The sequence below is a fragment of the Pantherophis guttatus genome, chromosome 10, assembly GCF_059756535.1.
Source record: "Pantherophis guttatus breed Tessera chromosome 10, ASM5975653v1, whole genome shotgun sequence".
In the NCBI taxonomy this organism is placed as follows: domain Eukaryota; kingdom Metazoa; phylum Chordata; class Lepidosauria; order Squamata; family Colubridae; genus Pantherophis; species Pantherophis guttatus.
Window position 1 is genome coordinate 8620445 of NC_142072.1, and position 21374 is coordinate 8641818.

Sequence of the window (21374 nt, forward strand, 5' to 3'; positions counted from 1 at the left end):
TGGGTGTGGCAGGGGAAGGATACTGTAAAATCCCCATTCCCTCCCCACTCTAGGGGAAGGTTACTGCAAAATCCCCATTTCCTCCCGATCAGCTGGGATTTGGGAGGCAGAGAATCGATGGGGGCGGGGCCAGTCAGAATTTTTACTACCGGTTCTCCGAACTACTCAAAATTTCCACTACCGGTTCTCCAGAACTGGTCAGAACCTGCTGAAACCCACCTCTGGAGGGAGGGAACATGGATGTGTCCATGTGCATGTCGTGCTTGCTCCCTGGAAGAAAGATTGGCTTAACTATTTATGCATCAGTCTGGAAAGCTCTCTAATTTATGTTGTGTAGATAGGCGAAAGGACAGGCCGGTCAGGCAAGCAGGAATCTGAAAGGCGAAAAGTAAAACTTTTCTGGACACAAACCCTTTTAAGTATCAGCAGGCAAAAATTTAGTTGTTTATTATCTAGTCTTCTGTTGGGTTTAGACAGTGAAATGTTGTGCCGCTGAAGACCGAGGGGTTGAGTCACATGCCAGAGAAGCAGGAAGGGGGTTGATGCTGTAACGGAGGGAGAGAGAGAGAGAGCAGTAAGATCCACCAGAAGAGGCAAAGAGCAGAAGGAGGAGGCCAAGAAGAGGGGGAGAAAGTGCAAGAGAAGAGAGGAGAGAGAGGAAGAACGGATTCAGCCTGCAATACATCAGAAACAGACAAAAAGAAGAAACCAGTATTGGGGGTGGGGAGTGAATTGACTCCATCTGAACAGCCCAAGATCAAGCAACATGAGCAATCCACAATACCAAACCTTCCACGGGGATCAACCTCCCTCTCCAAACCCGCCTTCCTACTCAGAAAAGGATCCCTGCAAAGAATCTGACCCCGCTGGATCAAAACTTCCCATGGGCCAAGGGACAGCTGCCCCTCTGCCTCCTTCCTATGGCTTACCCAGCTCAACCTACCAACCTCCGATCATTCAGTCCCAGCAGACGGTCCTGATTACCCCGGTCTACCCTTCCACTGAACCGGATTACCTGGCCTACTCCATCTTCACCATGCTCTTCTGCTGCTTACCTTTGGGTATCGCTGCCTTGGTTTTCTCCATACAGGTAAGGGTTTGAGAAGCCTGACTAGGTGGCTCAGTGGCTAAGACGCTGAGCTTGCCGATCAGAAAGGTCGGCAGTTCGGCGGTTCGAATCCCTAGTACAGGTCTCGTGCGCGAACAGGGGGTTCTGTTCTAGATGACTAGATGACCTCCAAGGTACCTTCCAACTCTGTTACTAAGATAAGGTGAGTAGGATGCAGTAGCAGATTGCAAGGTAGGGTGAGGGAAGACCTGGCCTTTTGATTGTGGTTTATTTTTAAAAAGCCACTTTACAGCAATTTCTTTCTCCTCCTCCTCCTCCTCCTCCTCCTCTTCTTCTTCTTCTTCTTCTTCTTCTTCTTCTTCTTCTTCTCCTTCTCCTTCTCCTTCTCCTTCTTCCTTTTCTTCTCCTTCTCCTTCTCCTTCTCCTCCTTCTCCTCCTTCTCCTTCTCCTTCTCCTTCTCCTTCTCCTTCTCCTTCTCCTTCTCCTTCTCCTTCTTCTTCTTCTCCTTTTTCTTCTTCCCAGATTCCAGGTTGGCAAGTTCCTCCAGGGTTTTGGAATATTTTTGGAAGTGGCTTGTCAGAGATAAGAGATAAGGGACTGGTCCCAAGTCACCCATTTGCCTAAGGTAGCACTAGAACTTACGGACTCCCGGTTTTCTAGCTCAGCACCTTTAACCGTTACTCCAAAGTGGCTTACATCAGAACTAAGGAGAAATTTCCTGACAGTGAGAACAATTAATCAGTGCAACGACTTGCCTCCAGAGGTTGTGAATGCTCCAACACTGGAAGTTTTTAAGAAGAGGTTGGCTAACCATTTGTCTGAAGTGATGTAGGGTTTCCTGCCTAAGAAGGGGGTTAGACTAGAAGACCTCCAAGGTCCCTTCCAAACTCTGTTATTCTGTTCTATTCTATCTCACGTCGTTGAGATTTCAATAAAGGGCTTTTTTTTTTTTTTTTACAACTCTTCCTTTATACTTCAGGTATTTGTTCAAGGGCATCGCTACAGAGCCTGGAGCAAGGGAAAATAGAGAGTCCATATGGACCATGGTTGCAGAAGCAGCAAGATTTTTTTAAAAAATATATGTTTAATGCAGCATGAGCAGAAAAACCCTGTGGCTAAAGCAGTTTCGCAACTGTTCAGCAGCCATCTGCTTTATATCTATTTCCAAGATTTATATTTCCTGCAGCCTTGGGGTGGAGGGGCAGGCGAGGGACAAATCTAGAAATGCAAGTTTGCAAGGCCAGCTTTGTAAGCTTTTGCATGTGTCTCGTGATATTATAGGCATGTATGTGAGAGACAAAGATGGTAGCGTGATGTCACAAGCACTCTTTTTATCATTTATAGCCTGCCTTTCTTACAGGAGCTCAAAGGTGCTTTACACATCATTCATTTCTCTTGTTTTTTTGCCACCACTTGAGATTATCCCAAAACTCGGTGATTTCCATAGCTGACTGAGAAACAATCCATTAACAGATTAACAGAGTTGGAAGGGACCTTGCAGGTCATCTAGTCCAACCCCCTGCCCAAGCAGGAGAACCTACATCTGCTTCTACCTAGGATCGAACTCACAACTTCCTGATTGTGAGGCAAGAGCTCCACCTCTAGGCCACCGGGTCTCTCCAGGGTCTTTTTTTTAATTTCACATATATCTTATGTATTTATGTCATCCTTGGAGCATACAGGTAGTCCTCGACTTACGACAACAACTGAGTCCCAAAATTTCTGTTGCTAAGGGAGACAGTCATTCAATGAGCTTTGCCTCATTTTACAACCATGTCTTACCACCATTGTTCATTGAAATACTGCAGTTGTTAAGTTAGTCACAGGGTTGTTAAGTGAATCTGGCTTCCTCGTTGACTTTGCTTATCAAAAAGTTACCAAAGAGTGTTGGAAATGTCACCAGTTGTCAGGATCGTACTATCATATGTGGTGGTTGTGTAAAGAAACAAAACAATATTGGGTGAAAATACAAACATGGTTAGAGGGAATGTTGCAGCAACATAGAGTTAAAACCAGAAATATTCTTACTGGGAATTTTACCAGAGAATTATAGTAAAGAAGATACATATTTGATTATTGATATAATAACAGCGGCTAGAATTGTATTTGCACAAAACTGGAAAGCAGATAAAATCCCGCTGGAAGGAGAAATTATAAAGAAAATTTTAGAATGTGCAGAAATGAATAGATTAACATTGAGAATAAAAGATAAAGAGGAGTCGATGTATTTCAAGACATGGGATAAATTTTATGATTGGTTAGAAAAGAAATATGAATAAGGACATAGAGAAGAAATAGATAGAGAATAAATGAGAGAAAACAATTAGAAAAATAGATACCCAGATGATGTCAAGTAAAAGGAGAACGGGGAGTGGGGGTAAAAAGGAAAAAAGTGAGAGATTATAAAAATGTACGTAAATGATGAAATAAAAATAAGTAATAATTGAATAAGAAATTGAAATGAGAATAAAGATAATGAGAAAATCGGGGCTGCTCGAATACCACTTTAGATTGAATTGAAAAGGGAAACAACAGGAGAGAGGGGAAGGAGTAGAGAGAGAGGAAGGGAAAAGAGAGGAGAGGAGAAAGAAGAAAGGGAAAAGGAGAGGAAGAAAAGGGAGGGGAAAGAGAAGCAGAGGAGAAGTTAGAAGGGGAAGAAGAGAGGAGTAGGGGAAGAGAAAGGGAAGTAGGAAAGAGAAGGAGAGGAAGAATGAAGGAAGTAGGAGGAGAAAGAGGAAGGAAGAGAAGGGGAGGAGAAGAAGAAAGGTTGGAGTAAACGTAAAAGGTAAAAGAGCAGAAAAAGTAAAAATAAAAAATGAAAGTTAAAAGAAAAGATGAATGAAAAATGATGGAAATGACTGTACAATGTAAATGTGCTTATGAGAAATAAAAATAAAAAACTTTTTTTAAAAAAAGGTTACGAAAGAGGGCCTCCCAGGACACCTTGCAACAATTGCAAAAATAGCAGCAGATTTCAATTCTTGGTGTTAAAAACGCATATTTTTAGAACCCCGCACTGAAAAAAAATCAAAAATTAATTTTCACCCCATTAAATGACACGCCCTACGTGCAACAGTCCAAATATCAGTCAGTAGCCGATTGATTTATGATCACATGACCATGGGGATGTTGCAGTGGTCATAAGTGTGAAAAATGGTCACAAGTCACTTTTTTCAGTGCCATTGTAACTTTGAACTTTGTCATAAATGCACTGTTATAAGTCGAGGACTACTTGTAATTTATTTTTCTCGTGCTGCATCTTGATCTCATACATAGCCAATATCTATCTATCATCTATCTATCTATCTATCTATCTATCTATCTATCTATCTATCATCATCTATCTCTCTCACACTCTCTCCCTCCCTCTCGTGCTGCCTCTTGATCTCATACAGAGCCAATATCTATCTATCTATCTATCTATCTATCTATCTATCTATCTATCTATCTATCTATCTATCATCTATCTAGCTATCTAGCTATCATCATCTATCTCTCTCTCCCTCTCCCTCTCCCTCCCTCTCTCTCTCTCTCTCTCCCTCTCCCTCCCTCACTCCCTCTCTCTTTCTCTCTCTCCCACTCCCCCTCTCTCTCTCTTTCTCTCTCTCTCCCTCTCTCTCTCTCTCTCTCTCTCCCTCTCTCTCTCTCTCCCTCTCTCTCATGTTTTTGTTTAACATTTTTCTTGGTATTTTAATACTGGCTTATCCTATTCTCATCATCAAAGATTTGGATCACACATTAAAACTTAAGAGTAATCAACAATAAATGAATCGCTAAGATTTTAACATGTAAGGGGTAGGTTTAGAATGGTAGCTAAATGCAAATCATGAAGCAGCTTACCCTTACTCTAGGTGTAACAACTACTAAAGAGAGCAACTAGCATCCATGCTGTCCCACGTCTTTTGGACAGTCATATGGATTCTAATGAAAGAACAAGAGTAAAAAAGAGATGGTCAAAAGTAGCAGCAGAGATCAGTGAAAGGAAGTTGATCCTCCATTCCCACATCAAAATAAAATTTTGAAGTTGGCACTAATATCTGGAATGAGCAGGGAACTACAATGCTAATCGTTAACAGTGAGTGTTAATAAACCAATGTTTTCAAACAAATAAGAGTACGTATAGATTTTGAAAAATCCTGTTCTGAGCCCTGGCCAGAATGTATGGCGAAGAGTTGAGTCTGTCCTATCATAGCCTACATAGTTGGGTTGCTGATCAATGCTTGTTGATTGAGATAAAGAAGTTCTTAACCATCGACAGCAAGGACTTCTGTTGTGAAACCACTCAGCCTGGTTGAAATCCAAATTTTTTTACTACCGGTTCTGTGGGTGTCACTTGGTGGGCGTGGCAGGGGAAGGATACCACAAAATCCCCATTCCCACCCCACTCCAGGAGAAGGATACTGCAAAATCCCCATTCCCTCCCCACCCCTGAGGGAAGAATATTGCAAAATCTCCATTCCCACCCTACTCTAGGGCCAGCCAGAAGTGGTATTTGCTGGTTCTCTGAACTATTCAAAATTTCCGCTATTGGTTCTCCAGAACCTGTCAGAACCTGCTGGATTTCACCCCTGGGTGATATTCATTAACTTTCGCTACTGGTTCGCAAATGTGAGCGCACATGCCACCTCCGCACATGTGCAGAGGGTAAAAAACAGGACCTGATGACATCTGGGTGGGTGGGCAGAGCCTCCCACAGCTGCCGCTACCAGTTTACCCAAACCGGATAGAACCAGCTGAATTCCACCGCAGCACTCAGCACTATCTATTTCTGTAAACAGAAAATAATCTCCAGCTAAAGAGGGGTTGTTGTTTTTTCCCCACTAATCCATCACATTATTCTCCCTCTCTCTAGACCCGAGAAGCCAACCACTCTGGAAACAACATGGCTGCTCAGCGAAACTCCAAGTTGGCACGCAAATTTTCCCATGCAGCTCTTGGTTTTGGCATCGTCCTCTTGATCATAAATATCACCATACTGTATCTGTTGCGCAGATCCTGAAGGGTTGTATCTTCTCTTTCTTGAGATACAAAACAGAAGCAAAAGGCTTGAATTCATCTGCACAGGGCGATTGCATCGAAAGATACAGCAGCTTATTCACACCCACCCACACCCACACCTGAAAAACACAGGATTTCCTTGCTCTTTACTGCCATCACCAGCTATAGGATGAGGTTTTGTGGTTCTAGCAGCTAGATTTGTACATGAGATTTGACGAGCTTTAGATGCCCACTGATAAACATTCTCCGACTCTACAAAGCACCTACTGAACCAAGGGAAAGGGGGCGTCGGGTGGCAAGGATCAAATGGGGCACAACAACCTGCCTGTAAACTGTCCTGTTGTCATCAGAGTTGAATTATCAATCTCCTTGGAATCACACGAGGGGTTGAGATCACCTCTTTTCCACTGTTGCTCCTCCCATCAGGCCACCATCTTCTCATTTCCTCTTCTAGACTATTCTGTACATTTCAGTAATGAAGACCACAGTTCATTTGTTTGCAGTTGTGAGGTCATTCAGTTCCTTCTGAAACCTGAGTGGATGTTCTTTTGCCAAGGTTGTCTACAAGGAACCAACTTTCCGAGCCCTTGTAAACACCTGTCCATGTCATCAGAGGTGGCATCTACCTACCTTAGATACAATGCTTTCCATTGTTCTGTATTTTTTTAATAGCTTTTGATTTTTCCAAGTGCCAGAGTCTTCCCCAGTTATTCTTGCTTTTGCATTATATATTCAAAGTTTTAACTTCTGGATCAATTCTTCCCAAAATTCACTGGAGGGTTTTATTTTTCCCCTTCATCTAATATACCTTCCTGAGAACACCCCAATTCTGATGCTACACACTGTTAATCAAGGCCTTTCCCTCCAATTATATATCACACAACACTTTATTCTGCTCACTGGTTCTGGTTCTCATCTGAATGCACCTTTCAAAGTGCCGTACACAAGAGGACTACATCTGACAGTGTTGATCATCAAATATGGTCTCCTTGGTTTTCCTGAAACAGTTTTTCTTTACCTGTGGGATTAACATCTGAGGGCCCAAATAAATATTGCATGATGAAAATAAAGAAATTGATCACACAAGCCCCCCCTCCCTTTTTATTTGTAAGAATTAAAGAATAGTAAAAGTAAAGGTTCCCCTCACACATATGTACTAGTCGTTCCTGACTCTAGGGGGCGGTGCTCATCTCCGTTTCAAAGCCGAAGAGCCAGTCCTGTCCGAAGACGTCTCCATGGTTATGTGGCCAGCATGACTAAACACCAAAGGCACACAGAACGCTGTTTCCTTCCCACCAAAGGTGGTCCCTATTTTTTCTACTTACATTTTTTACCTGCTTTCAAACTGTTATAGAAATGAAAGGCTGGGAAACATTCCTGGGTCAGACAGATGCATTTATTTGCGCAAAGGTTCAGTGCAGTTTTTGGTTCTTGCAAATCTGAATAAAGAGAAGTCCTGATTTCACTGCTTTAAATTTTTTTCAAGACAAAGAGTTCTATGAGCCCTTCCGGCTTCCATATATAGTTACATTATAAATACATTATACTTACATTACACTTTACTAATTACCAAACCATTACATGCTAGTTAATAAAATTATTTTGGCTACACATTTTTACTACTCCATCATTTTACTAATTATTAAACCATTACACTTTACTAACCCATCACTTTATAGTTTACAACTTTCCTTTAAGTGCTGTAATGTTTAAATGCAGAAATATATGGCTATACTTTAAACAATAAGCAACTTTCTGTTTCCTATGCATGTCCTGTCAGATGTTCCCATATAGCTGTATTTCCGTAGTTTTGATTCTATTAAGAAGATATATAGAATCAGTGTGTTTGACACAGTATCATAGGTCAAGTAATTATGAGGAACTCTATGATGTAATTGCTTAGCTTCTTCTCTTTATCAGAGTCAGTCATCTACCATCTGCCCTCTCTGTGGGGGCACCTACTATCTGGAACGAGCTCCCCCCGGAGATACGGAGGATCCCGGATCTGCGTACCTTCCGTCGTGCGCTTAAGACGTTCCTATTTCATCAAGCTGGCCTGACTTAAATTTTCCCCTTTTTAAATGGGAATTTTAAATTTGGTTTTAAATTTATTGGGGTTTTAAAATGGTTCAGCCAAATTATTTAATTTGTTTTATTTCTATTTTAAATTTTGCATTTATATGTTTTATTCTATGGCTGTTCACCGCCCTGAGTCCTTCGGGAGTAGGGCGGTATACAAATTTAATAAATAAATAAATACCAGAATGCCATTCTTAGCTTTCCTGATGGATGACAGCTAGGTCCTCTCAGAAGATATATTACCAATCATGAAGTTCAGCTGCCTCTAACAAGCACGTTTCTCTCTTATAATAATGTGAATAGAGAGGGTCCTTCAGAGTTCAATAGAGAAGGTTCTTCAGAGTTCATGGATCTGATTTTATGTATCTTACTTGGTATGATTCTTATTTCTTTTTATTCACATTATTTCTTATTTGCTCTAATTCCTATTTTACATCAGAACTGCTAGGTTGGCAGAAGCTGGGACAAGTAACGGGAGCTCACCCTGTTACGCGGCACTAGGGATTCGAACTGCTGAACTGCCGATCTTTCTGATCGACAAGCTCAGTGTCTTAGCCACTGAGCCACCGTGTCCCTAATATAAGAATAGTGCTGTCCAGTAATTTAGAGGGAGATTGACCAAAGAATAATATTTCATCTACTTTACTTCCAACTCTTTCCTGTGGCATATAGACGTTAATTTCCCACTCAAACGCACGAGCAGGAATTTAGTCTGGCTACCAATTGTCCAAAGGGGGGGGGGTGTCGCTGGAAGTGAAATGGCCCTTTTTACTCCAGCCAGCATTTTTGGGTGGAATTAATATTAATCTCAACATCTACTCGTATGGTAGAAAGAGCTAACAGAATAGGCCATGGGTCCTACTTCCACAGTCTCAAGAGAGACGTGGGACTAATTTAGGAATTTGCAGATTGTTTTGGGAGCATGCTGGCTGGGGAATTCTGGCACTTGACATCCAGACATCTTAAAGTTGCCAAGTTTTTAAAAAACACTGCACTAAAAGATCCCTTTCTCCCCTTTTATGGAATTTTCTGGCTGAATTCAACCGCCTAAGCCAGTGATGGCTAACCGTTTTGTCATCACGTGCCAAAAGTGTGGGCGCGCGTGCATGCCCACACCTATAATGCAATGTGCGTGGATACCCCCATGTGCCCCCCCGGTCATGCACACCCGACCCCTCCCCCACTTCCACTGCCCCCCGTGCATGTTCCTTGATGACCCAGTTTGTGGGGGCAATAAGCTGACTTTGTAAAAATATAGAAAAGTATGAAGGCTATTGCTTAACGCATTGTAAGCCGCCCTGAGTCTCTGGAGAAGGGCGGCATATAAATCAAATTAAAATAAAAAAATAAAAAAATAAAAGGATCCCTTTCGCACCTTTTATGGAATTTTTCTGGCTGAATTCAACAGCCTAAGTTAAACAGGTCTAAACTAATGAACTTTTATTTACAGTCTCAAACCAAAACAAACTATGAACTATAAACTATAAAACGTTAGGTGTTTAAAATGACGCAAATTGCACAATAAAACATACTGGTAGCCACCCTAAGTAGAATACCAGTTAGCTACTTAACTACCATTTGTCACGTAGCTTGCGGGTTTAACACACACATAACGCAACTTTACCCACTGTGCATAGTACTGAATGGTCCTTGAACTTAAAAATTCATCCGTATGCCCAAGGAACATCTTAACTAGTATAACAGAATTGTCCTAGAATAGTAAAGCGAATATCACATAGCACTGGCCATCATTTCATGGCAAAATTCATTATGGAAGATGTTAGCGCTGAATTCCACTGAAGATGTGGAATTCAGGAAACAAAATATTCCTGGAATATTTAGCCTGGAAACAAAATATTCGGAAACCAACCCACAAGCTTGGAAAACAAACCTCCCACCCGCAGCAGTGGTGGGTTCCTCCCGGTTCGGTCCGGTTCGGCCGAGCCGGTAGCGGTGACGATATGACGTCACCGGACCGGTTCTCACCCCCCCCGCCCTCCCAGCCCCCCCACCCACCCACGTTATTCTTACCTTTTATTTGGTCCCACCCCCAATCTATTGCTGCCTCCTGAGTCCCAGCTGATGACTAGAGGGAAAAAAACTGTTTAAATTCTTGCCGGGGGCTTCAAAGGGCCGTCCTACAGCTGATCAGTGTTAAAAGCAAACAAATGAGTCGGGTCGTAAGTGCGAGGACTGGTCGTAAGTGCGAGGACCTTCCAGAAATGACTCTGACCAGCTAGCCACACCCACCTAGTCACATGACCTCCAAGCCACACCCACAAAATAAGCCACGCCCGTAGAACCGGTAGTAAAAAAATTTAGAACCCACCCCTGACCCACAGCCTACATCCGAACTATGGATATTTGACACTATCATGAATTACCATCCTACCCTGTTGCCACTTATACAGCAGGGAGAGTCTATATTACTAAAAAAAAAGGGGGGAGCATTATTCACTTCTAAACGTCTTCATGACATGCTGAGGCCCTGGTTTAGTATTTTAATGTTCTCCTGCATGGTCTCAAATATGAGCCGAGTTAAAAGAAAACACAATTTTAGAAAAGGTTGGTCCAGACATACTCCAGTCCAGTCTGTCAATGTCCTTCCTAAAATACCACATGCCGGTCAGTGGCATATCATAGGAGCTTTTCCAGATCTGCTCCAAGCTGCCAACATCCTTCCTAAAATACGATGCCCAAAATCGGACCTGATATTCTACGTCTGAACTGACCAGTCCAACATAAGACAAGTTGGTCATTTGTCTCAAGTTGTTTCGCTTGGATCTAGCCTAGGATTGCATTTGCTCTTTCTGCACCCAACTTACACTCTTGGCTCATGACCAGTTTGCAAACTGTTTTCATCAGATTAAATAAAATAACTCCCAGCTACATAGCTCAGTCCTCACAACAGGCTTAACCGGTTGCGTATTGTAGGAGTTGCATGCACACAACATGTACCAAGATTTATTTATTATGAGCTTAGCCCATGTATGTGTACGTTAGTGCAGATATAAGCCCAGAGCATATAACTCCATTTATTTTCCAAGCCCAAGGCATGGGTTACTTGAATGACTCTTACCTTCCCATTTAACACTCTTATCTTCCATTACTGCCATGCCTTTTCAGTTTCAGCTAATCATTAAAAACAATAAGGAAACATAAAAGCTTTTTCATATCTGAAGGATAAATATTCAGCGAGCAAGCACTGCGGGTAAGCAATTTAGCACTCCCTGGCTTCTTCATAAAAGGACTAAAGCCAGTCCCTATTTTGAATACAAAACATAGAATCATAGGTCTGGAGGGGACCTCGGAGGTCTTCTAGTCCAACCTCGTGCTCGAGGCTGGCGCCCTAGGCCATCCCAGAATATCTTCCCAGAATATCTTTTTTTACAGTTTCCCAGTTCTTGTTGTTGGGAAATCACTAGCAAAGGAGAAATCAGGAATTAGGTAAGCAGTTTGTTCCATTGACTAAGGTTCATAAAATTCATACGTTTCTCCAGATGACTAATTTAAACTTCCTAAAGTTTTGCAACTTTAGAGGAGTGGTTCTGGTTCTGCCCTCAAGGTAGTAGAAAACAAATCAGTTTCCTCTTCTGATATCTTTCTAGAAATTGGAAAACTCTTCCCGTAACTCTCCATAACTCCCTCCCCCCCTCCACGCTGAGCACCAGGACTTGAATAGCTGCTAATGTACTGCAGGAATGTCAAACTTGATTTCATTGAGGACTGCATCAGGGTTGTGTTTGACCTCGGAGGGGGTTAAGGTTGCCAGGTCTGCTTCCAAAAAATAGCAGACAAGCGGGGGGGGGGGGTTAAGTAGTAAAAAAAATTTTAAAAAATTTACAATTAAATTATATATTTTCTTACAAACATTTTAACACGCCATTTTAGGTCAGTCGACACAAGCCACAATACATTTTAAAAATGTGAACTGTACATAATTTTATAATATATTTTTATTTTAATCTCATCATTAATTTTTTCGGAGAATCGAGTTCAATGGATATTCGATCTTCGTCTCATTCTAACATGAAAAAAAAGACAAAACGCGATTCTCCTATCCTTATTCTCTTAGACTGTACAGCTTTAGATTATGTACCATTTCATCATAAAGCTTTTGAATAAAAAAAAAGTCCACTATTTTGTGAAAAAAAATAGTGAACATAATATGAAAAAAGCGGACTGTCCGCTCAAATAGTGGACACCTGGCAACCCTAGAGGGGGTGTGGCCAGGGTGGGTGTGGCCAGCTCGACATCACTCATGTCAGGGGGGGCTGTGGCGGCCCAAGCGCTCTGCTAGCAAAAACAGGTTCCCGAGCTCCGTTTTGGGCTACCACAGCCTTCTGCAACTCTCTGCCAGTGAAAACGGAGTTCAGGAGCCCGTTTTCACTGGCAGGAACACCTCAGGCCAGTCCTCCGCTGTTTCCAGGGTGATTCCACAGGCCAGATCTAAGTACCCCATGGGCTGGATTTGTCCTCCGGGCGTTGCATTTGATACCTCTGATCAGGGGTGAAATTCGGCAGGTTCTGACAGGTTCTGGAGAACCGGTAGCGGAAATTTTGAGTAGTTCGGAGAACCGGCAAATACCACTTCTGGCTAGCCGCAGAGTGGGGTGGGAATGGGGATTTTGCATTATCCTTCTCCTGGAGTGGGGTGGGAATGGAGATTTTGTACTATCCTTCCCCTGCCACGCCCACCAAGCCACACCCACCAAGCAACGCCCACAGAACCAGTAGTAAAAAAAAATTGGATTTCACCACTGCCTCTGATGTACTGCATATAATCATATATGGAATAGAGAGAGCTGGGGTTTTGTAGCCAAAACAAAATACTTTCCCTTGGGAACCAAGGACATTTTCACATCTGATCAGAGGGAGGAGGAGTGAGAACTATTTTTATACACCTCTACAATACAATACAATACAACCTCTACCTCTACAATATTTCCGTGAGTTAAAATAGTTCATTTAGTGACCGTTCAAAGTTACAACGGCAATGAAAAATGTGATTCATGACAGTTTTTCATAGTTACAACCTTTGCAGCATCCCTATGATCACGTGATCAAAATTCAGATGCTTAGCATCTGGTTCATATTTATGACGGTTGCAGCGTCCCAGGGCCATGCGATCCCCTTTTGCAACCTTCTGACAAGTAAAGTCATTGGAGAAGCTAGTTTCACTTAACAACCAGGTTACTAACTTATCAACTGCAGTGAATCGCTTAACAGCTGCCTACAATTTGACAGATTGAATCTCCCCAGACTCAAGGTTGACTCAGCCTTCCATTTGTCTGAGGTGGGTAAAATGAGGACCCAGATTGTTGGGGGCAAAACGCTGACTCTGTAAACCACTGAGTGAATGGGATGGGATGGGATGGGATGGGATGGGATGGGATGGGATGGGATAGAATAGAATAGAATAGAATAGAATAGAATAGAATAGAATAGAATAGAATAGAATAGAATAGAATAGAATAGAATAGAATAGAATTCTTTATTGGCCAAGTGTGATTAGATACAGAAGGAATTTGTCTTTGATGCATATGCTCTCAGTGTACATAAAAAGACAAGATACATTCGTCAAGAATCATAAGATACAACACTTAATCATAGTCATAGGGTACAAATAAGCAATCAAATCATACTAGGAAACAATATAATTCGTAAAGATACAAGCAACGTTACAGTCATGCAGTCATAAGTGGGAGGAGATGGGTGATAGGAACAATGAGAAGAGAGGGCTGTAAAGCACTGTAAAGCAATATATAAGTCTAAGTGCTATTCCTTCCTTCCTTCCCTCCCTACCTCCCATTGGTTAGAAGGCAGTATTGCAGGCTAATTCTGCTGAATGCCAGCAGTTCAATCCTGACTGGCTCAAGGTTTGGCAGCTCAAATCTCACCAGGCTCAAGGTTGACTCAGTCAGCCATCCTTCCGAGGTGGGTAAAATGAGGACCCAGATTGTTGGGGGCAATGTGCTGACTCTGTAAACCATTTAGAGAGGGTTGTAAAAGCGCTGTGAAGCGGTATGTAAATCTAAGTACTATTGCTATTGCTAACTGTGGCAAAAAAAAGTCGTAAAATGGGGCAAAACTCATTTAATTAATGTCTCCCTTAACAACAGACATTTTGGACTCAGTTGCGGTCATAAGTCAGGGACTACCTGTTATTTATAGGCTGGCCTCCCTTGTAAGACAATTGCAGGAGACACATGTTCGTTGCTTAGAGGGAACTTTGTGCAAAGACATCCTTATATGTTTGGTGACAGAGTTGTTTTTCTTTTTCCCAGTTAGTGGGAGGCAATAAATCCAGCCAGCGTGGAAAAGATTTAGCAGTCAGTATGATGGTGGAGGGAAACACTGAAGCCCGAAATCAACGTAGGGGGTGTCCAGATCCTGTCCTTATTTTCAGTTGTGAAGTGGTAGGCCTCTTTGGGAGGAGGAGCTACTCCAATTTACCCTTACTGAGGAGGGAAAAGAAAATTGAGTAACTGAATTTACATCATCTGCTGCTAGGGAAATATCTGTTCTTTGCCAGTGCTGCCCCACCCAATCCAGATCCATCCCTGTTTATTCACTGCCACATTTTCCCACACCAGACAAACCTTATCCTACAGCAATAAGGAACTGTCATTTCTGAGGGCAGGGCAATTCTACTATAAAGTAAACCATCCATTTGAAGCCCATCTCCAGATGTTTCAGTCCATGGGAGAAGGACGCTAGCAAAGCAAGAAGAGTCTGGATTAGAAAGTGCAACCAAGGCAAAAGAAAAAAGATCAGCAGGACTTGGGGGAGCAGCTCAAAAGAAGAAGAAGAATCTGCTGAGAAGCAAGCAGAGACATTGCAGAACTTCAAGGAAGGAGAGGAGAGGAGACCAGGCTGCAAAATGAGCAATCCAGAGAACGGGAAGACATCTCAAATGAACGAATCCTTTCATCCTGGACAACAGCCTGATCCGATGAAATCAGCTATGAATCCACCTCCAGCAGTGTATGGGACATCTCCCTCCATGCCATACCAGTATCAACCTTATGCTGGACATCCCGGTGCCATACATATGCAGCCTGAACAGACCATCCTGATGTCAAATGTACAGTCTGTCAATGAACCAGATTATTTGGGCTACTCCATCTTCACCCTCCTTTGCTGTTGCCTCCCCTTGGGCATAGTTGCTTTGATTTACTCTATAAAGGTGAGTTTCAGTGAGAGAGGGGAGAGGGGAAGGAGGGAGGGAGGGAGAGGGAAAGGGAAAGGGGGAGAATCATGACTAACTTTGCTTAGATGGTTATGAGTGTGGCCAATGCTAGATTAATTTTAGTAAGAGGTAACAGCTAGCACTTGTTGCAGTGAACAGGACAGTAGAAGAAGGGAGAGTAAAAAGGAAGAGAGCAAGAAAAAAAGAGGTAGAATGAAGGAAAGAGCAAGAAAAAAAAGGGGTAGAATGAAGTGTACAGAGTTTGTTAATACAAGTCCTTACTCAGAGATCAAATACAGTTCAAAGAAGGAAAGTTAGCTTTGCAGAGATAAGAGCATCTTTCAATGCACTATCGGACTGCCTTCATTGAAGGTATTGTTCAAGTATTATTAAATAGACTTATTTATTGCAAGCAGAAGGGGGATGAATGTGATGAAGCGTATTTAGTCTTCAACTTATGACCAGAATTGGGACCAGAATTTCCGTTGGTAAACAAGGGCGGGGCATGTTTGGTTCAAGTGAGTCACACCTGATTTTATTACCTTTATGGCTACCGTTGTTAAGCAAGTCATTAAAGCTATCGAGTGAATCTCACAGTGGTTAGGAAATCCAGTTTCTTCCATTGATTATGTTGGAAGCTGGGAAGGTGGCAAATGATTGGATGACCCCCCCTCCCGCCCAAAAAAATGCTGCAGCCATCATAAATACATGCCTGTGGTCAAGAATGTCGATCACTTGCCTGTGAGGATGCTGTGACCGTCATAAGTGCAAGGAATGGTTGTATTTCACTTTTTTCAGCGCCAATGGTACTTAAAAATGTTCATTAAATGAATGGCTGTAAATTGAGGACTACCTGTAATAGAATATGATTCCTTCATGTTGCTACCGTGTTTCCCCGAAAATAAGACATCCTCTGATAATAAGCCCAGTCGGGCTTTTGAGCGCATGTGCTAAAATAAGCTCCCCCCCCCCCAAAAATAATAACCTCTCCCCGAAAATATTTAAATATTTAAATGCATGCAATTTCCTCTGGGTAGGATTAGTTAGGGAGGCAGAGCCCCATCTTGCTCCATGCACCCCAAAATAATAAGACCTCCCTGAAAATAAGGCCAAGCACTTATTTCGGGGTTTAAAAAATATAAGACAGAGTCTTGTTTTCAGGGAAACACTGTATGGTTTTTTTTTAAAGTTTTTTTTCAGAAACTATTGTGGTTTATTTTTTTTTAAAGCGAAAGGGATACATCGGAGAGGTGCATTAAACCTGCCGATTTGAATGTTAGCTGAAATAAGTTTTTTTAAAAAAAATATATACAATAATAAATAAGAACACTACTTTTTCAGTTTTCTGTTGAATGACTGGGGATTGGAAGGCGCCAGAGCTTGCAATAGAATCAATGGCTTGCCTTTCCTATGTCAACTCAAGGGAGAGAACCCTAAAAAGGATTTTTTTTTCTTTTCTTATAATAACATCGTGGGGAAGATAAATCTATTTATCTGTCATTGCTGTTGTTCTGTTTCCAGTGCAACTTGCCCAGAAAAGTCTCACATCATTCAAAGTCCTGCAGAAACCCTCCATGCAGTCTGATGAGCTAAATCGATTAGAGTGGTTTGATTTTTAAAACAGGGTATATGGGTACAAGTGCAGCAAATGGATAAAAAGGAATTCCGCTGAATTAATTTGAGACCCAGGCTGATCTTGTCCTTCTGCAATTAGATCAGCGCTTACACAAACACACACAGAGAGAGAATAAATTCTACGTGCATCGTTTTTTGTTTCACTCAGTATATAGTGCATTCCTCTTTATCTTTTTCTTCCTTTGCTTCTTCCTTTAAATAGAATAGAATAGAGCTGGAAGGGACCTTGGAGGTCTTCTAGTCCAGCCCCCTGCTCAAGCAGGAGAACCTATACCATCTCAGACAGGGGACTGTCCAGTCTCTTCTTAAAAATCTCCAGTGATGGAGCACCCACGATTTCCGAAGGCAAAATGATTAATTGTCCTCACTGTTAGGAAGGTTCTCCTCAATTCCAGGTTGCTTCTTTCTTTGATTAGTTTCCAACCATTGTTTCTTCTTTTCTTCTCTGCTTCTGCTTCTTCTTTTCCTCTCTCCTTCTGCCTCCACGCTTGCCATCTTTATTTTAAAAATTGTGGTTCTCATGCATGTTTTGACATTGCTCTCCCACATGCCCAGAACAATAGTGAAATCCAAATTTTTTTACTGCCGGTTCTGTGGGCGTGGCTTGGTGGGCGTGGCTTGGTGGGTGTGGCAGGGGAAGGATACTGCAAAATCCCCATTCCCACCCCACTCCTGAGGGAAGGATATTGCAAAAACTCCATTCCCACCGCATTCAGGGGCCAGACAGAGGTGGTATTTGCTGGTTCTCCGAACTGCTCAAAATTTCCATTACTGGTTCTCCAGAACCTGTCAGAACCTGCTGGATTTCACCCTTGGCTCAGAATCAACTAATTATATGGGTATCAATAATCTTTTTCTTACCTCTTTCCTCTCGCCCACCCTCAGACTCAAGGGGCCAATCAACAGAGAGACATCGCGTCTGCTAAGAGATATTCCAGACGGGCACTAACCTTGGATCACGCTGCGCTTGGATTGGGGATTGCATGGATCGTTCTGGCTATTATTTTGGTCATTGTTTTCAGGACCGTAGCTGTGGACCCAGTAGTATCAGTTCATCAGGGCAACTTTGGAAACATTGGAAATTACAATCCCTGAAGACACCATATTATCTTAAATGATTTCTGTTCTTAATACACAGAAGGGAAGTCAGAAATCTAAAATAAAACCATTGTCTTTGAATTAATGTAAATATAAATCATGTAAGTAGGGATGCGGTGACTCAGTGGCTAAGACACTGAGCTTGTTGATCGAAAGGTCGGCAGTTCAGCGGTTCAAATCCCTAGTGCCGCGTAACGGGATGAGCTCTCGTTACTTGTCCCATCTTCTGCCAACCTAGCAGTTCGAAAGCACGTAAAAAATGCAAGTAGAAAAATAGGGACCACCTTTGGTGGGAAGGTAACAGCGTTCCGTGCGCCTTTGGCATTTAATCATGTTGGCCACATGACCATGGAGACGTCTTCGGACAGCGCTGGCTCTTTGGTTTGAAATGGAGATAAGCACCTCCCCCTAGAGTCGGGAATGACTAGCACATATATGTGCGAGGGGAACCTTTACCTTTACCTTTAAATCATGTAAAACTCTTAGTACAGAATCTAACCATAGGCCGGTCCTTCAGACCTCCCACTAGTACACACGCTTTGCTCGCCACACCTAACAACTAGCCCATAATACACTGGAGACAACATTGGGCAGTCTGAAACCCTATTAATCGATTATTCTGATTCTTATCGACCCCCAGATTGAAACAATAGCTTGGGAAAAGGTAAATGAATCAGTTTTGAGGCCACATGTGAAGCATTGGCTCATTTGGGGGTAAAAACTGTTTATATTGAAATACACATAATCAGTTCTAAATCTCATTCATATGAAATGGATGCAATGCACTAGACATGAGAATGGAAATCCCGATTTGTTGGAAACCTATCATAAGGATATTCTTCATATTTTCTCTGGGACAATCTTACAGAAGACATTATCTTCTTCATTATCTACATTACACATAAAATCCAGTGTTGTCATAAATTAAAAGTGAACAGAGCTTCATGTAGCTTTCCATCTCCTGACACACATTTAACTCCAACTTGTAAAGTTCAATGATCATAGGAATTTAGCGATCATAGGAATATCTCTGTCTCACCTTTCTGTACAATTGATTTTATTGTCACATTGCTCTTATTGTTGGAAATTATTACATATTATCCAATTAGCATCTGCCCTTCTGGAATTTGATAACCTTATTCTGTGTACTGCATTGATATAATACAAAGTGGTACTTTATTAAATGCATGAAGTGTGATTTTGTGAAGATTTTTTGTTTGTTTGTTTAAGCTTATGTAAATTTATACTATAAACTTAGGTGAAATAAATGCTACTTTGTGTTCTGGCCCTTATGTGTGAATTTCAACTCCCAAAATTCTGCAGCCAGTCCTGGAAATAAATGGAAATCAGAAATGTCAAAATGAAAAGTGGGGCAGAACAATGAATGTGTTAAGTGAGTTAAAATAGGAAATTAAAATGGATTTTGATCCGGGGCACAATGAGAGCTTATTTTAACCCGCTCACATCTGGTTTATTTGTTTATTTTATTTATTTTATTTTATTTTGAATTTGTATACCGCCCTTCTCCCTGAGGACTCAGGGCGGTGAACAGCCAAGTAAAAACATCAAGTACAAATATTAAAATACAATTAAAAATATATATATAAATTTGGCCCCATTAATTAAAAACGATAAACAAAACAATTAAAAACACTTTAAAAATTAGGCTTAAAAAATTAGGCCAGCCCGGCTTGCTGGAAAAGGAAGGTTTTAAGGGCACGGCGGAAGGCACTGAGGTCTTGGATTCTCCTTATCTCTGGGGGCAATTGATTCCAGAGGGTATCTGAGGGCAATTGTGTGTGTGTGTGTGTGTGTGTGCGTGCATGTGCACATTTTTTTATCCGATACCAGTTAGTTTTTTATTGGGTCATGTACTATTGGTGCAATTCTTTTTTCACCAGTTGAAAATATCTATTGGGGCCACACATAGCATACACACCCTACAGAAAATGTTTGAATGTTACAACAAATGCAAACTGTGGTAACCTTTCCTTTAATGGAAAATGGAATGAGAATCAGGAGTGGGTTTCACTTACCTTTGGTACTGATTGGCTCATGCGCAAGCACGAGCGAAACGAGCGCAGATCGCATGCACAGATCATATTTGATAATGTCCGGTTGGTGAAGACGGCATTTAATTTCATTGTACCATGTGCAATGGCAATAAAGTAATAATAAACTAAATTAACTAAACTAAAGTCCTCTGCAAACATTACTGGTCCGCAAGAGGACTACATCTGACAGGGTTGATCATCAAGTATGGTCTTCTTGGTTTTCCTGAAACAGTTTTTCCTTACCTCTTTGGAACAGAACAGCGGGATTAACATCTGAGGGCTGAAATAAATATTGTATGATGAAAATAAAGAAATGGATCACATAAGCCCCCCCTCCCTTTTATTTGTAAGAATTAAAGAATAGTAAAGGTAAAGGTTCCCCTCACACATATGTACTAGTCGTTCCTGACTCTAGGGGGCGGTGCTCATCTCCGTTTCAAAGCCGAAGAGCCAGCACTGTCCGAAGATGTCTCCGTGGTCATGTGGCCGGCATGACTAAACGCCAAAGGCGCACAGAGCTCTGTTACCTTCCCACCAAAGGTGGTCCCTATTTTTCTCCTTGCATTTTTTACGTGCTTTCAAACAGCTTGGTTGGCAGAAGCTGGGACAAGTAACGGGAGCTCACTCGGTTACACGGCACTAGGGATTCGAACCACCGAACTGCCGACCTTTCTGATCGACAAGCTCAGTGTCTTAGCCACTGAGTCACAGCGTCCCTATTATAAGAATAGTGCTGTCCAGTAATTTAGAGGGAGATTGACCGAAGAATGATATTTCATCTGCTTTACTTCCAATTCTTTCCTATTGCATATTCTGTTCTATAGACATTAATTTCCCACCCAAACGCATGGGCAGGAATTTAGTCTGGCTATCAATTGTCCATTGGGGAGGTCTGCTGGAAGTGAAATGGCCCTTTTTACTCCAGCCAGCATTTTTGGATAGAATTAATATTAATCTCAATATCTACTCCTATGGTAGAAAGAGCTAACAGAATAGGCCATGGGTCCTACTTCCACACTCTCAAGAGAGACATGGGATTGACTTAGGAATTTGCAGATTGTTTTGGGAGCATGCTGGCTGGGGAATTCTGGGACTTGACATCCAGACATCTTAAAGTTGCCAAGTTTTTAAAAAAACACTGCACTAAAAGAATCCCTTTCTCCCCTTTTATGGAATTTTCTGGCTGAATTCAACCGCCTAAGCCAGTGATGACTAACCTTTTTGTCATCGCATGCCGAAAGTGTGGGCA

At 41.9% G+C, this 21374-nt stretch overlaps 2 protein-coding genes across 2 annotated transcripts; both read left to right on the top strand.

Annotated features, from left to right (window-relative positions):
• The first annotated feature begins 223 nt into the window (after positions 1-223).
• Positions 224-7678, top strand: LOC148112387 (uncharacterized). Its single transcript, XM_087876660.1, has 2 exons — positions 224-1090; positions 5922-7678. Exons 1-2 carry the CDS (start codon positions 767-769, stop codon positions 6066-6068), a joined length of 471 nt encoding a protein of 156 aa, XP_087732786.1. The 5' UTR covers positions 224-766; the 3' UTR covers positions 6069-7678.
• Positions 7679-14819: 7141 nt separating this feature from the next.
• Positions 14820-18152, top strand: LOC117669257 (uncharacterized). The gene is made up of 2 exons (XM_034423557.3): positions 14820-15335; positions 17859-18152. The coding sequence occupies exons 1-2, from the start codon at positions 15030-15032 to the stop codon at positions 18066-18068; spliced, it is 516 nt and encodes a 171-aa protein (XP_034279448.1). The 5' UTR covers positions 14820-15029; the 3' UTR covers positions 18069-18152.
• The last annotated feature ends 3222 nt before the right edge of the window (positions 18153-21374 follow it).

Bases quoted from the DNA above. Each gene is read 5' to 3' on its own strand.
- LOC148112387 (XM_087876660.1), top strand. From the start codon at position 767: ATGAGCAATCCACAATACCAAACCTTCCACGGGGATCAACCTCCCTCT. The intron at 1,091-5,921 runs GTAAGGGTTTGA...CCCTCTCTCTAG, and splicing joins CCTTGGTTTTCTCCATACAG to ACCCGAGAAGCCAACCACTC.
- LOC117669257 (XM_034423557.3), top strand. From the start codon at position 15,030: ATGAGCAATCCAGAGAACGGGAAGACATCTCAAATGAACGAATCCTTT. The intron at 15,336-17,858 runs GTGAGTTTCAGT...GCCCACCCTCAG, and splicing joins CTTTGATTTACTCTATAAAG to ACTCAAGGGGCCAATCAACA.